General features: G+C 36.2%; 1 protein-coding gene across 3 annotated transcripts in view; it reads left to right on the top strand.

Moving 5' to 3' along the window:
* The window catches only part of FAM13B (family with sequence similarity 13 member B), a 50732-nt gene extending 36794 nt beyond the window's left edge, over positions 1 to 13938 (top strand). Inside the window, exons 15-25 of one of the 3 annotated variants that reach the window (XM_085312842.1) lie at positions 2414 to 2479; positions 3572 to 3782; positions 5168 to 5297; positions 5794 to 5875; positions 6174 to 6403; positions 6843 to 6926; positions 8142 to 8237; positions 9521 to 9604; positions 9707 to 9879; positions 10289 to 10390; positions 11600 to 13938. In XM_085312842.1, the coding sequence (XP_085168968.1) occupies positions 2414 to 2479; positions 3572 to 3782; positions 5168 to 5297; positions 5794 to 5875; positions 6174 to 6403; positions 6843 to 6926; positions 8142 to 8237; positions 9521 to 9604; positions 9707 to 9879; positions 10289 to 10390; positions 11600 to 11723 (1382 nt within the window). In that variant the 3' untranslated portion in view covers positions 11724 to 13938. The remainder of the gene's footprint in view (positions 1 to 2413; positions 2480 to 3571; positions 3783 to 5167; positions 5298 to 5793; positions 5876 to 6173; positions 6404 to 6842; positions 6927 to 8141; positions 8238 to 9520; positions 9605 to 9706; positions 9880 to 10288; positions 10391 to 11599) is intronic. The other 2 variants (XM_085312843.1, XM_085312844.1) reach the window with 2 other exon arrangements.
* The last annotated feature ends 574 nt before the right edge of the window (positions 13939 to 14512 follow it).

The raw sequence follows: 14512 nt of genomic DNA, 5'->3' as shown, positions 1-14512 counted from the left end.
AAAAAAAAAAGCTCAAAAAGAGCAACTGAAGATAGCAAAAAAGCTTAAGTTTCATACTAGGAATTTTAAAGGAACTTAACTGACTTAATGTTTCCAGAACCCTGAGTATATCAGACCCCTTAAAAATGCTTTCTCTGGTTGTGTCATACAGTGTTATTCACATTGTTTTTATCCTTGTGAATGTTTTTTTTAATGTAAACTGTTTTAAGTTCTAATACTAGCTAAATTTGACTTAAAATAACTAAACCACTAAATACAGCCACTTACTTAGTCTGAAAAAAATCTGTTGGTTGCTTTAAACATCAGGAATGTCAGATGTTGGTTCTCTTGCCATTGGACAAATTGAAACAGCTCTCAATTTTCAAATAAAAGCTAAGTTGCACATGGGTACTATTTCTGTGCTCCTTTTGGTATACTGTTTGGATCTTAGAAACATTAGCAAAATAGTATTTCAATTGTATGAAATAAAGTTTTGTCTTGGAGCGCTTTCTCTACATTCTATAACCTGCTGATTCTTTATAGTCTTCCAGGTGTAGCAAGTCCCTAAACTTGATTTCATTGAACTTTATTGGTCAGATGTCTGGGAATAACCATTTAGGCTGTCCTTACACTYGCATAAAAGCACAACCTCTCTCTACCCTAACAAAAACAAACAAAAAACAAACAAAAAACCACACGTTCTTGATGTTGTTTTATTTTCAAAATAGTTGTTTATCTGGAGGCACTTCTCTGTATGTTATATCCTGTCCTCTGCCTGGTGCTGATATTCTGAATCATCAGTYGTTTTGCACCTAAAAAATGGAATTGATGTAGTTTGCTAAAGTATTACGAATTGGCACCAGTAGTAGGGTGATCAAAGTCCATTTATGTCTTATTTATACAAATTGTAAATATGAGGTGGTTGATGTTAGTACAGGTTTACTATGCAGGGATGAGGGTTTACTTCCAGCAGGTTGTTCCAGTGACAGCTATTTTTTGAGATGTCTGTAAGGGGTCACCATCAAACATCAATAAGTCACTGGTAACAAAAAATGAATCCAATTATCTTTTTGGTTGCTGTGTTATAAACAATAAGCCTGCTGAAGTATTCCTGAAATGTGCATAGGTTAACAGTGCAGCTTGTAGTTGTAGTGTGTCAGTGCGTAAAGCTTTGCCTTAAGCTCAAGTAGCGATAACTTAAAAAGTTGTTAGTCACCAGTATTGACAGTACTTATTTTTGTGTTCTGCTTGCTTTTACATGTTTTCTCAGTTAATTTGCTGCATGAATCCATATTTCCTTTTTAACCTTTTTGTAAAATGATTAAGTTTGCAGTTTGTGATTGGCTTATCTGTATTTGTCATGTTTGCCAGTTGATCCTTTCGAGCCCTGGCAAACAGTACGCTCAGAGTATGTCATGTCATAGGAGTCACTTTGCAGGCATCTAAAGACACTGAGTCTAGGTTTTCACTCTTGTTGCTCAAGCTGATAACTTTTGTTCTCTGTTTTATTTATGTTAATTGTTTACTTACATGTTATGTTTTGTTGCACCCTCTATTTATTTTAACTTGTTTTAATACATATTCCCATAAGGTTTGTGGCTTCCATTTTCATTTTTTCTTTTATTCTGTTCATAAAAGACACTTTGGTTTCATATGTCTAAATAATTTTATGATCCTTACCTTGAACAGAAAGTAGCTTATCTGTATATAAATATATAATACGTAGTAAAATGTAGTAGTAATAAAATCATGATATTTTGCAGGACACATGGTATTTCATTGTGAAGTACTTCAGGTTTGGCTATTCTTCGGTCCTGTTTGGAGTGTATATATTAGGACCTCAGTGTTCACGGCACTGCAGGTCCTGTGGCATTCCATTTAAGTAGATTGATTTTGTAGAGCAATCTGTACTAGTTCAAGTCTTCTACGAGATTTTGAATATTAAAGCCTGTGTGATGGAAAACTTAGTCATGTAACCAACATAGCTCTTGAAAATGAACATGGAATACTTCTTAGCTTAGTAGGAGAAAAATGCAGATCAGTTGATCTACATTTCTGAGTAGATTTTTSTGCATTTGTCCTGCTTTTTGAAAATCTCTACCATCTTTGAACTGTGAGCAAAATTATATTTAGAACTTGGTTTTTGTTAACATAGAGATGCATGAGACATTTACTGAAGTACAGTAAGTCTTTACTATTCCTTTGTCAGTTCTTTTGTAAACTTTTTCAGTAAACARTTTAATTTTGCTAAGGGCTGAGCATCCTTACCTGCCATTGAAATTGCTTGGAAGCTGAGAGTGCTCAGGGCCTGGCCCAAAGATGGGATGTTTTCCCCTGGTACTGTATCTTCCTGCTTTACATGTTATGTATGGTTTGTTCTGACTGTGCTGTGTGTTCACTTTAGTATTTTTGCCATTCTTTTTCATTTTATTAGCGCCATGCCCTATCACTTTTCCCCTCATTGATTTCAAAACAATGCATCTGCAGAGAGAAGGGGAGGGTAAGTATGGTTCGCCATACGTTCAGTTATCTGCCTTTTGATAGTTTATGGTTTGCTTTCTAACTAACCCTTCACCTGCTGTCCCTTATATCTTGGGAATATTCTGATCTACAATTTTTTTTTACTTTTTATTTTATTTTTTTAAGTTGTATCTTGAACTGTGCAGACAGGCAAGATTCTAGCTTAAAAAAACAAAACAAAAGCCACATAATGCTTAGTAATTATGCAGTGGAAAGCAGGTACAAGGGTTGTTATCTTTTTTTTAAAGATTACTTTGTGGGTTTTATTGTTGTTCTGCACACTTTGAACCCAATTTTCAAATTTCTGATTTGCACCGGAAAACGTAGGCAGCAGCATTCTGAAAGTAAAAAGGGGTTTTATTTTAAATTGAAATGCTTGGAAGGCTGTCAGCTTTTTTTATTAGACAGCAAGAAAACCATATCTGAGAACAATAAAGGATATTAGTAACTAGCTTATATGGGCATTTAAAAAATATTCTATTGTTTTGGAATCCTCTGCTTTAGAGAGAAATTACCTTCCAGAAATTAACAAATCTCTTTTTCTCAGTGGTGTCAAGATGGATTTAAATAAATAAAAATCTTCCTTTAAAAAGACTAAGCTAATGAGTTTAATACCTAAAGAGAGGTACCGTCAAGTTTACCTAGCCTTGTTCAAAACCAAGAGGACAATCCTTGAAAGTACTAAGGCAGTATATGAAAATTGATTTCCACAGCAATATATTGCAACAGATAATAAATCTATTCTTCTAATCTTCAGATTTCGGATTAGTAAATAAGGTACTGTTACACTATTGAGTTGTTCAGGAATGCATATTCCTAAGATACACTTTGAAAAAGGGATCCTAGTGTGCATACTTCGTTTCAGTACCTTTTTCTTTCAATTGTCATATGACAGAATTTGTAGCTTTCAGATGTATTTCACTGTATTTATTCACTTTGTGTGAGACACCACATCCTTTATAGCATACAAGACTAAGCATTGGGTATGCATTTGTGTTTCCTTCTGACTCTTGTTTATAATTCTGTTAAGACTAGTACGATTTTGTGTCCTTTCTCTTTTTTTATGCTATAGATCCGTTTCCTGCTTTCAAATCCTGGCAGGAGGACAGTGAATCTGGAGAAGCACAGCTTTCCCCACAGGCTGGACGAATGACTAATCATCCTTTGGAAGAAGATTGTCACCCTGTATTGTCTCATCGTAGTTTGGATTTTGGACAAAGCCAACGTTTCTTGCATGATCCAGAAACATTAGATTCTTCATCCAAAGCACTTTCTTTTGTTAGGTGTGTATTTTAATACAATTTGGTAAGATTTGGGGGTAGGAGGTGAGACTGCCAGTATGCAAATACTGTTAACTGTTTAAGAGCCTAATAGGTTTTTGTGATATGATCAATTAAAGACCAAAGTCAAATGTAGCTTTATATGGCCATTTGGCTGTTTTATATACCTGGGAACTGCCATATTGGGTCAGACCAGAGATTCATCTAGGATGGTGTCGTGTCTCAGAAAGTGGCTGCTGGCAGATACTGAGAGTATAAAAATAGGACAAGCTTATGGAATGTTTCCTGGCATTCAGTCAGTGCTGCTGGTGCTTACTGTAATGGCACTTCCTGGACTGAAGAAGTATTTATATATTCTGTTTACCATTCTTTACTAGGCTGCTGGCCCCTGACTTTATGTAATTCGGGACGGGGTTCTGTAGCATGAATATCTATTTTSATGTAGCATTATTTCAGGTTTGGTTCTCTTCACTGGGAGCAGATAACATACTGTGTGAAACAAGTTGCACAAATTATTGCAACTAAAGTGTGCAGTAATAGTATGTAAGACTGTTCATTTGGGCTATGGAAAGCCTTCATTCAGGACGGTTATAGGAAGGTATCAGTTGCTGGAGAGCTGTGAGACAGCAGTACGGTGAAGACAGGATTCTTTGTGCAGGCCCTTTTTTTTTGGTGGCTTAGAGGGTGAAGCTCATTTACCTCAATGTGTAAAAGCTGAATTTATTAAAGAAGGTGCAAGTTGTTTGTGTGACATTGGCAACTGTGACCCTGCAAAGCTGTAAGTAAATTGGTGACCTGACTATCTAATACTGTTGCTGTGAGAAGTAGTGTAAGAAAAGTTTCTGTGCTTGTTAGGGAAGAAATAATCCTACGAAATGAGAAAATATGGAACAGGAAAGACCAAGTTCAGAATCCCTGATTCTCTGTACAACCTAGACTTATTGATGCAAAAGGATACTTTTCCAAGTTTTTTCCGCTTAGCAGCAGCAGAAAGTATGGTTGAGGAATACTGTTAAAAAAAAAAAAACACCGACGACTGACCTGCTGAAAAGTTACGATTATAATAGCTCTTCTCATCATTCTCAAACTACTAAGGATCTGCAGTATTTGTAGTATTTTCTAGTGCCTCAAACTACATAGGTATCACTAGTTGTGTTGAGAGATCTTTCAGAAACTAGAAAGGAAAAAACAGGACATCAAATTTTGAAGGCAGCAGATCAAGGCATTTTGATTCAGTAAATAAATATCTCTGATTGAAAACTCGAGAAGAATGAATTGTAAACTGAGAAAAGAAATACTGAATTTAGTCATCTGTTACTCAAAAAAGATGCAGTTTCTTGCACTTTTTAATTATTTAAAACGATGCTTTAAAAATGTTTTTATTACAGAACACGAAGAGCATCTTTTAGCTCTAAAGATGACAAAAGGGAAGACAAGACTCCGTATCAACTTGTCAAGAAATTACAGAGAAAAATAAAGCAATTTGAGGAACAATTTGAAAAAGAGAAAAACAGTAAGGTAAGTTACCACTTGTGCTTTTATGCAAGATAAGTTACCTCATAGTAGAGCTAAGCTACTTCCAGTAGTTCAGTACGGGGTAACTAACTGTGAATCACAAAATATGAATAATTTTGTTACATGCTGCTGTCTGCAAAATTGAAGTGAAAAAACAGCAGGAGCAGAAAATAAGCCATAATACCTGAGCCCAAAGAAGGGCAYACAGTGACATTTACACAGTGAGACTGAGGATGTCAGATGAGATAAGGGGAGAGAAAAAAGCATCTTACTTGATGGTTCACTTCTTATTCAAGCCTGTTCAATTTCTGGTGTTCTATTTCAAATCTATTTTCAGAGGTGTTGTCCATTATGTTGACACGGAGATTTGAGCTGGTACGAAGGGAGGCATCCTTGGTACTAGCCACTTTCACTGTCCTATATGATTGAAATCTTTATAAAAAAGCTTTAGTGTATGTTTGACTTTATGCAAATGTAGTTTCTCTGTATTTCTTTTCAGCCCTCCTATAGTGATATTGCAGCCAACCCTAAAGTTTTGAAATGGATGACTGACCTTACCAAACTGAGAAAGCAAATAAAAGGTAAGGATTATTTAAAAAAAAAAGAATTTGTTTTTTAAATACAAATGTGAATTATCTAAATCACTAAAATGGAAGTGATATGTCATTCAGGGAAATTCCACAGGGTAGTAAAGAACTTTAATTTCTAGATTCTGACCTATTCTATTGCAAAAGCCAAATAAAATTATTCTTGGGGCTTTGTTTTTAGTTTACTGGAGGAGAAAATTGCCTGTGCAGACTGTGTTATGTCCTTTATTTACAATTAAATCAATTGAAAGTTATTTTAAATTTTTAGRTTGGATAACTTTTCTCATTTCAGATGCAAAGCAGAAGAGCTCAGATGGAGAGTTCATACCTCAAACACGTCCACGAAGTAACACACTTCCAAAAAGTTTTGGCTCTTCTCTTGACCAAGAGGATGAAGAAAATGAAGATGAGATGCGGGTTGTGCAGAAAGAGAAGAAGCCGTCCAAGGAAGCTACAGTTGAACTCATTTTGAAAAGATTAAAGGAGAAACGAGTTGAAAGATGTTTGCCAGAAGATATAAAAGTAAGCATAAGCTTATGGTTAAGCTGCTACTAGGTGAATAGCAGAGGGTAATAGAGCACTGTCAAACACTTGAACATAACATAAACTGTGACCCTGCAAAGCTGTAAGTAAATTGGTGACCTGACTATCTTAASACTTAAAACAACATCAAAATGTTGTTTTATCATAAAATGATGTCTCTGTCTAGTAGCCCTTACCCAAGCCCCCATACTTCAGACTCTGTGGGGAAATGGTCAAGTTGAACGACATTTTTCTTGCTCAGTGTTTGTTAAAATTTTTACAAGTATCTGCTGATAATATTGGATAGCTTTAAATGGATGAGGTGGGATATGTGTTGTTAACTAAGCTAAGTTTGGCTAAGGTGTCTCTATAGCTGTTAATGTAGAAAAGCTGTTGACGTGACTTGTGTTTGATTAGATGTAAATTGTTCTTCTGACAGAAAATGACAAAGGAYCATTTGGTAGAGGAGAAAACATCTCTTCAGAAAAGTCTCCTGTATTATGAAAGTCAGCATGGACGGCCGGTAATACCTGATTTACTTCATCAAACTATGTTAATGTATACGCAGACGATGGTAGCTGTCTTTTAAGAGTAGCAACAATATTTGATACTGTTTTTCTCAAGACACAAAGTTATACATCAATTTCCATGTTACTGTTAGAGGAATTTATTGCATTGACTTCTAAAAAGTAGAATTTTATGTAATGATTAATTATATAGGCTGTTTTTCCACAGATGGGTAGGCTATTGTGGTTTGCAATGTGATTTATGGAGTTTGGCTCCATATTTCTCTGTGAAGCAAACAAGTCTTAAAAGCAAGCTGTTGATCCTGGGATCAGGCCTGAAAGGTTTTTCTGGATTTCACCAACAAATTGAAAGATGTTAGTATTTCAAGTATGAGGTGTATATCTTACATAAATGGATATATGGAAGTAAGAGTAAGTGAGTAACAATTAGCCCCTAAAATTTTGGGTTTTATTTTGGTAAGTAGTCAGTATCCATTAGTCCTATCACAAGATCCTTATTGCTCTTATCAGCTCTGTGGATTTGTCGCATTAACTAGACGATCAGCACTGCCATGTCAGTCTGCCCAAGCCTTCAGTGCTAAAAGCCAAGGAAGGCAGAATAATGACCTTGGARGTATTGGCACTGGCTCTACAATCTCCTTTGGAAGAAAATCCCAGGAAATCTTCAGGCTAGSTTTAAAGATTGATTATACATAGTGATCAAGAATTGAGAGTAAAATCAGATCTCCCTCCACAGTTTCATCTTTCTCTATTTATTTTTTTTCTCTTTCCTCCTTCACCCCTATCATTTCTGTAGAATCATCATTGCTAGTCACTCAGTGGTTCTTGTAGTCTTCTTCCCTAGTTTTTGGTCCCTCCCTCCTTTTTCCCTCTCTCTCTTTTTTTTTTTTTTTTTTTTTCCTCACCCCCTCTTCTTTTCCATAGTTTTTTAAAGATAGAGCATTTGCTCCTACTGGAGCTGCCCTAACTTTTAGGAATTCTTCTAAACTTCACCTGAAAAATATACAGTCAAAGTGAGAAAGCAAGAGRAAAAAGCACCCACTCCTTTCCTTGGAGGTTTAAAAAAAAACAAAGCCCACACTATTTAAATTAGTTTTATATTCCTAATTGGAATGTGCTAGAGGCCTGGCATGAGAAGCAATGCACTTTGTGTTTGCTTGTATATTACTGAGTGACTGGTGTAATTAATTCTGTGGTTTCTCTGCCTTTAGGTTACTAGAGAAGAAAGACATATTGTGAAGCCACTTTATGACAGATACAGACTTGTAAAACAAATGTTAACTAGAGCAAGCATTACTCCTATCCTTGTGAGTAAAACAAATATAATCTTTTTCTCTTCTCTCTCCTTTTTTTTTTTTGTTTTTTTGTTTTTTTGTTTTTTCCTTCCTTCCACTTTTGAAGTGCTAGGCTGACTTTAGAAGAGCTTAGTAATACTGTTCCATAAAACACCTCTTACTTTTGGAAGATGCAGGATGTTGTCATAGTACTTGGGGCATTTGATTGACTGCTGAGACCAGAGCAGTTCAAATCTGTCTTTGACCTGATGGCTCTTAGGGAGTAGATGGTTCCTGGTAGAAGTAAATAAGCTGGTCTAACTTTAATTGGCTGAGACATTCCCAAGTCACTGTGCTAGGTGTAGTTCCATGGTACGTATTGTCCTCCCATGAATAGCAATGCTAGTTGCAGTGAAGCCTGCCTCTTCTCTAGCTCAAGTTGTCACCAGAGGCATGAGTGAAAGGACTGGTATAAGAACCGTTTCATTCCTGCTTGTTTCACCGATTTGAGATATGTTATCAATGTCTGCAGCATCTGTAAAACATCTGTGCTTTTTTGTTTTTTTTACTTCATTTCCTTCTAATTTGCAGTGCTTCCCCCTACTCCAGTCTTGTCTTGTACGTGCTTACAAGCAATATATTATGTAAGAAATGAGGAGGAGAAGGGTTTCCATGTTATGCAGGGAGATGGATGTAACCTTGTTTGCAGTGACATACAAAAAGTTGTGGAATAACAAACAGCTGGCTGGCTGTTCTTCGCAAACTCTAATCAAAATCTTGCATGCTGACTCAGACATGCAACACAACATAGTTTTGATATTAGTTATTTGACCTTTTTGTAAGGAAGAGAGCTGACGTGAGATAGTCCTCCACCAGATTTACGTATCTGTGCAGTGGCTTACTCAGCAGCGATTTAATCTGCTATCTAATTTTACTCTAATTGTTCTTAGCAATCCCCTCTCAGGTGAAGTGTATGGAGATAACAGGGGCCAGCTCAAGATCATTCTTTTCTTGCATGTGCTATGGAGAAGAAAAAATCCTTAAAACCTCCTTGTACTTTATTATCAGAGAATTCCCTTAGTTTTCTCAATTGTAGGGTAGCTTTTAGATGTACAATTCAACAGAGGGGGCTTTTCTTGTCCTTTTTCAGGTATCATTTGTAGTTGTCCCATTTGTGTTCTGTAAGGATATTTAGTCTTCTACTTTTCTGAATGAAGAAATACTCATTAATTGCAGTGACTTGAAAAAAATTGTATTTACCCCATACAGCATTTAATGCTTAATTGAATGTAATGAAACAAGCTTAAATATTTCAGGGGTCGCCGTCAACCAAGAGGCGGGGGCAGGTGTTACAGCCCATTATTGAAGGTGAAACTGCCCATTTTTTTGAAGAAATTAAGGTGTGTACAATGCATTAAAATATATACATATATTTCTCAGCAGATGCAATAAGGAATGGAAGTGTTTCATATTTGTTTTGAATTCCTACTTTGGCTGTTCAGGAAGAAGAGGAGGAAAGTGATGGTTTGTCTGCAGACCTGAATGATATCTTAAAAACTGCTGTCCAAACACAGTCTGTTTTAAGCCCAGTTGAAAACTCGGAGTCTGATGTTGAAGATGGTCAAGAGAAACTGACCCGGGACCTTAGGCTGTCAAGCACCCGAGCTGCTTCTATGTATGTATAAATGAGAAATGACTAACGCTATTACAGCAGTTGCACTGATTGCACTTACAATCATGACATGAAATATGAAATTGAGAATTGACAAGTTCACCACTTACCAGGAACTGTTTGGATTGAATGAGTGTTCCTTCCTCTGACGTGTCTGACTAAGATCTTTTTGTATTCAGCAAGTTAGTCTTCTACATTTTCCTCAACCTGTTTTTGCTGTGTAGACAGCAGAAAACTTGCACCCTTTTATTAACTACTAGATGTTTTCAGTATTTCATTATCAGATGCCATACTCCTTGTGGATGAGATCAAGTTAGTATTAGTTAACTAGTTCAATTGTTTTTGAGCATACTTTGAAGAATTTAAATTTTATTATAGGGCCAACAGTATTTTCTTTCACTTGAATTTGTAGGCCAGAATTGTTGGAGCAACTGTGGAAAGCCAGAGCTGAAAAAAAGAAGCTACGCAAGACTTTACGAGAATTTGAAGAGGAGTTTTATCAACAGAACGGAAGGTTTGTTTAGCAGAAGAATAGATGCTGGACAGCAGCTTTGTTCTGTAGCTACATTTTTCACTTTTAAAATGAGTATTGTCAAATGGAATCTAATCTGTTTTAATCTTTACTATGAATAATTTCTTGAAGGAGATTGGTTTCAAGGTATGACTGGTGCTAGCTCATGTATTTTTTAATAGAGGAAGAAGCCTGCTCCTTAGTCTTCTACTTCCCCTGTTAAAATTTGTAAGGCATAGTAATGAAATTGGAAGAATTAACTTTTATAAAAACTATTCAGATTGTCCCTCTATTTTTAACGTAGCCAGGCTTCCCTTCCCCAGAAACACCTATTTGTTGTTTGTTCTGGTAGGCCAGTTCAGACAGTGATAACTGCTTCACCAATAAAGGGGGTGGATTTTTTATTATTATTTTTTTCTTTTATTTTTATATAGTTATTTTAGGCATCTTGTTTGAATGTATATTGTCATGAATTTGATTGAACCGCTGCCATGTGTGCAATAGGAGGTTTTTCGAGGGGTGTCACCTCATGAACAAAACTAGTAACACTCAAGAGGTAGATCATTTTCTTGACTGGTGTAAATTCTTACTTAACTACAATCGCTACTGTATTTCTCATTAACCATAAACTGCTGGGCAATTAGTTTTACAAATTTCACTAATGGTTCCATCATACACTTACTGAATWTGAGACATAACTCCCATTGACTTTGATTGCAAATGTTGAGGTTAATAGTGAATGATTGATTTAAAAATAATTACTGATAGATTAATTTACTATAATCTAGTCTTAAGTAAATAAGAATAATTCTGTGCTATCATTTTGTTGATCAGTCTCAATTTAGTGAAAATGTAAATGTACCTAAACCAAACGTAAACCTTGACGTTTTCTGTAACGTATATGCAGGACCTGAAATGAAAAAGTCTTCACAAACTGTTAGTAAAAACTGCAGAAGAAATTATCAAAAAGCTTTATAAACTATGTTACGGCAGCTGTGTTGAACAAATGCACCGGCTTTTCCATTCAGCAGTGGCAGTTTATGGCAATTGTAACTACGAAGAACTAAAATAAAACAATATGCCTGTTACTGGTTAACCGCCTGCCAAAAATGTTTCTGTCTGTCTTAAGCTAACTGCCCTTTGCTGCTTTTGTGTTTGACTTTCTACAATATATAGGATCTTCTTGAAACTCAAATACGTTTCTTTTTACAGGAACGTGCAGAAAGAAGACCGGATTCCAATGCTTGATGAGTAYAGGGAGTACAAGAAAATTAAAGCCAAACTTAGGCTGTTAGAAGTCCTTATCAGCAAACAAGACTCTTCAAAGTCAATATAAATTATGTTCCTCCAAAACATTGAATAACATAATCTTTCCTTATGCTACCATTGTACTTATTGAGTGCTTGTGTTCATTTGTCATGCACTGTTGAAAGAATCCAGTTTGTGCACTTTATTGTGGTGCCACTATAACATGTTTGAAGGGTAAGTAGGTCCTGTTTAGAGAGCAAATAAGATTTTTAAGTTCGAGACTGCGCTATCCAACTTAAGCAAACACAGTTTCCATCAAAATTTTGTGTTACATATGCATCTTGTTCCAAAAAGACTATAGCATTTTGTTCTTTAGCATTCAAGARCTTTGAGACTTTTGGTATTACCAACCTTTTGCATTATTGAAGAAATTACCTATATCATAATGCTTCACTGAACTACTCCTGTTGCCTATTTTTTATTATGGGGGAAAAAAATCAGCAAATTAAACACACGGCTCTTTTTTCTTGGGACATTTAAAAACTGGACTGAATTCCTTTCAAAGGACTGCTGTGGAACAACTTTAATTTTTGATAATTCTAAATTGCATCTATCACACAGTAATAATTAACATCTATGGATTTTGCTACTTAGTGGTCACGTATCCTCCTTGATAAAGATGACAGTGGACAAACCAGAAAGTGACCTTGCTTAGTGTCTCTTAAAACTTGGAAAACTGAAAAGTTATATCACATGCTGCCTACAGGACTTATGTTACTGTTCATTTTATCATTTTACCAGTTATTGTTTATCAGCTAGTGGTGACATGGTGTTTTGTCTGAATTGGATACTGCATCTCCACTTTCAGAAGATTTGAGGAACATAATGAACATTTCAGTGTATTGGAAATCTGATGGTGCTCAGACTTGCACAGCTCCAGCAGAAAAGACCTGGCTTAGGTCAGTTAAAATTCCACTGTACGTGAAACGAGTATGGTATCAAGGGCTAAAAATCAGTGTAGCTAATGTGCACCATAAGATGAACTGTGTCAGCTTTGAGTGAGGAAATTACTGCTGTTTATCATGATTTTGTTATACGGTTGGAGAATAAAACTAAGTGATCTAACCTTTATGATGTAAGCAAATCAGCTTATGGGCCTTGCATGATTTAGCTTCAGAGTTGAAACTAAATAATGTTCTGATGATCACATCTGCTCTGCTGAATGATGATTTTGCTAGCTTTATGTTCTACAACAGCCATCAGCAGCTGTTTTTGATCTGGCAAAGTCTGTGTGTTAATTTTAACTGGTGCTTTCGTAAATTTTTTCTTCAATATATGAGTTCGATTGTGGCCATGTTCTGCATGCAYCTACTCTGACTGCATGTTTTTATGACTGGCTAACGTCAACACAGCTATTAATCATACTGCTTTATGAAAGACCAAAAATGAACTTTCTCACAAAGTAAGATGTGGCTAGCATGTTACCTCATAGGCTTGCTGTTCTGTCATGAAGCATATGAAATAGGTTAAAAGTAGGATTTTTAGTGCTCAGATTTCATCTGTGTACTATAGAATACTTCTTGTTTTGTTTTTACTCTGCTTGTAGGCATGTATTTTTGGAATTCAGAAAAAAAAAAAGCACTAAAACTATTGAGCACTGGTGGTATGCCTTTTTTTAAACAGCAAAATGATTTGGGACCTTGAATTATGAGGTTAAACTAGTCTTGAGACCATTTATCAATTTTATTCAGTTCCATTGTGCAATGTACACTTCAGTTAACTTTTCTATCAGTCTGCAGACACGGGTGTATCCAAACATTGAAACTAATGTGTACTGTATAGTGTTGTACATGAATGTTTGTGTTTTATATACCACATGCAAAATGTCAATATGCACTATTTAAATGTTTTAAATAATATATTCCTCCTTTATAATGCTTAAATCTATATGATTCCAATATTTTTATAAGTGAGTGAGTGATCAGACTGGTTCCAATTCAGAATTAACAGCTGCTTTGTGTTTGTTATGCAGTGTTTGGCTGTTTATTCCATATCGTAGATAAGCATGGCAACAGTTATGCTATGAGTGTGTTTTGTGCCATCCTTGTTGAGCAATAAATAAATGGTAGAACTAGGCATTTTGTGATATAACAGTTTTACTTTGGTAAAAGCAAAACCTATATATCTATATGGATATATAGATATGGAATATATATAACTAAACCAGATATAATTGCATTGCTATGTCTGGTGCTCATTGTATAGACTTTTATAATAAAAACACCTTAACCTTTATTGTCATATTTTTGTTTCTCATTGTGCTTTTTCCTCCAGTACCATCTCCTAAAGACAAATGCTGCGTCCTTCATTATTCCTGTATGTATGTGTAGTTTCAAGGTGTTTGTTGCTTGGGCAGGTCTGAGTTCCCAGCTGAGCCACCAGAACTGGGGGGGGGCAGGTGCTGAGGCAGCTCTACCAGTTACAGCAGTTCAAGCCCTAACTTCACCTGTTTAGCCTGTGCCTCTCTGTGCCTCTGCCTCAGCAGAGACAGCAGGGAAGTCACCATGTCCGCTCCTGAACTGGCAGCTTGGCAACGTTGTGCGATACTGGCTTCTATCCCTGCTCGGGTGCCAGCTGGGAATGTGACCGTACAGGTGCAGACAGAGTCACGCTCCTTCCTGCTCTAACAGCAGCAGCCTTTGGAGGAGATCACTGGTGGAGCTGTTGCAGTTCTAATTCACTGCCCCCGGGGTGTGACACCTTCAGCTGCTGAGCAGTATTTTATAGTGCCTCTATATTCCTAATGATTGCTTAGCCTCAAAATCAATGTCACTTACAGCAGTTACTTGTGTATTCRTGGCCAATAAACACTGCTGC

The sequence above is a fragment of the Rhea americana genome, unplaced genomic scaffold, assembly GCF_003343005.1.
Source record: "Rhea americana isolate MKP2758 unplaced genomic scaffold, rheAme1 scaffold_37, whole genome shotgun sequence".
NCBI classification, from domain to species: domain Eukaryota; kingdom Metazoa; phylum Chordata; class Aves; order Rheiformes; family Rheidae; genus Rhea; species Rhea americana.
This window is presented reverse-complemented; position numbering and strand designations above follow the sequence as displayed.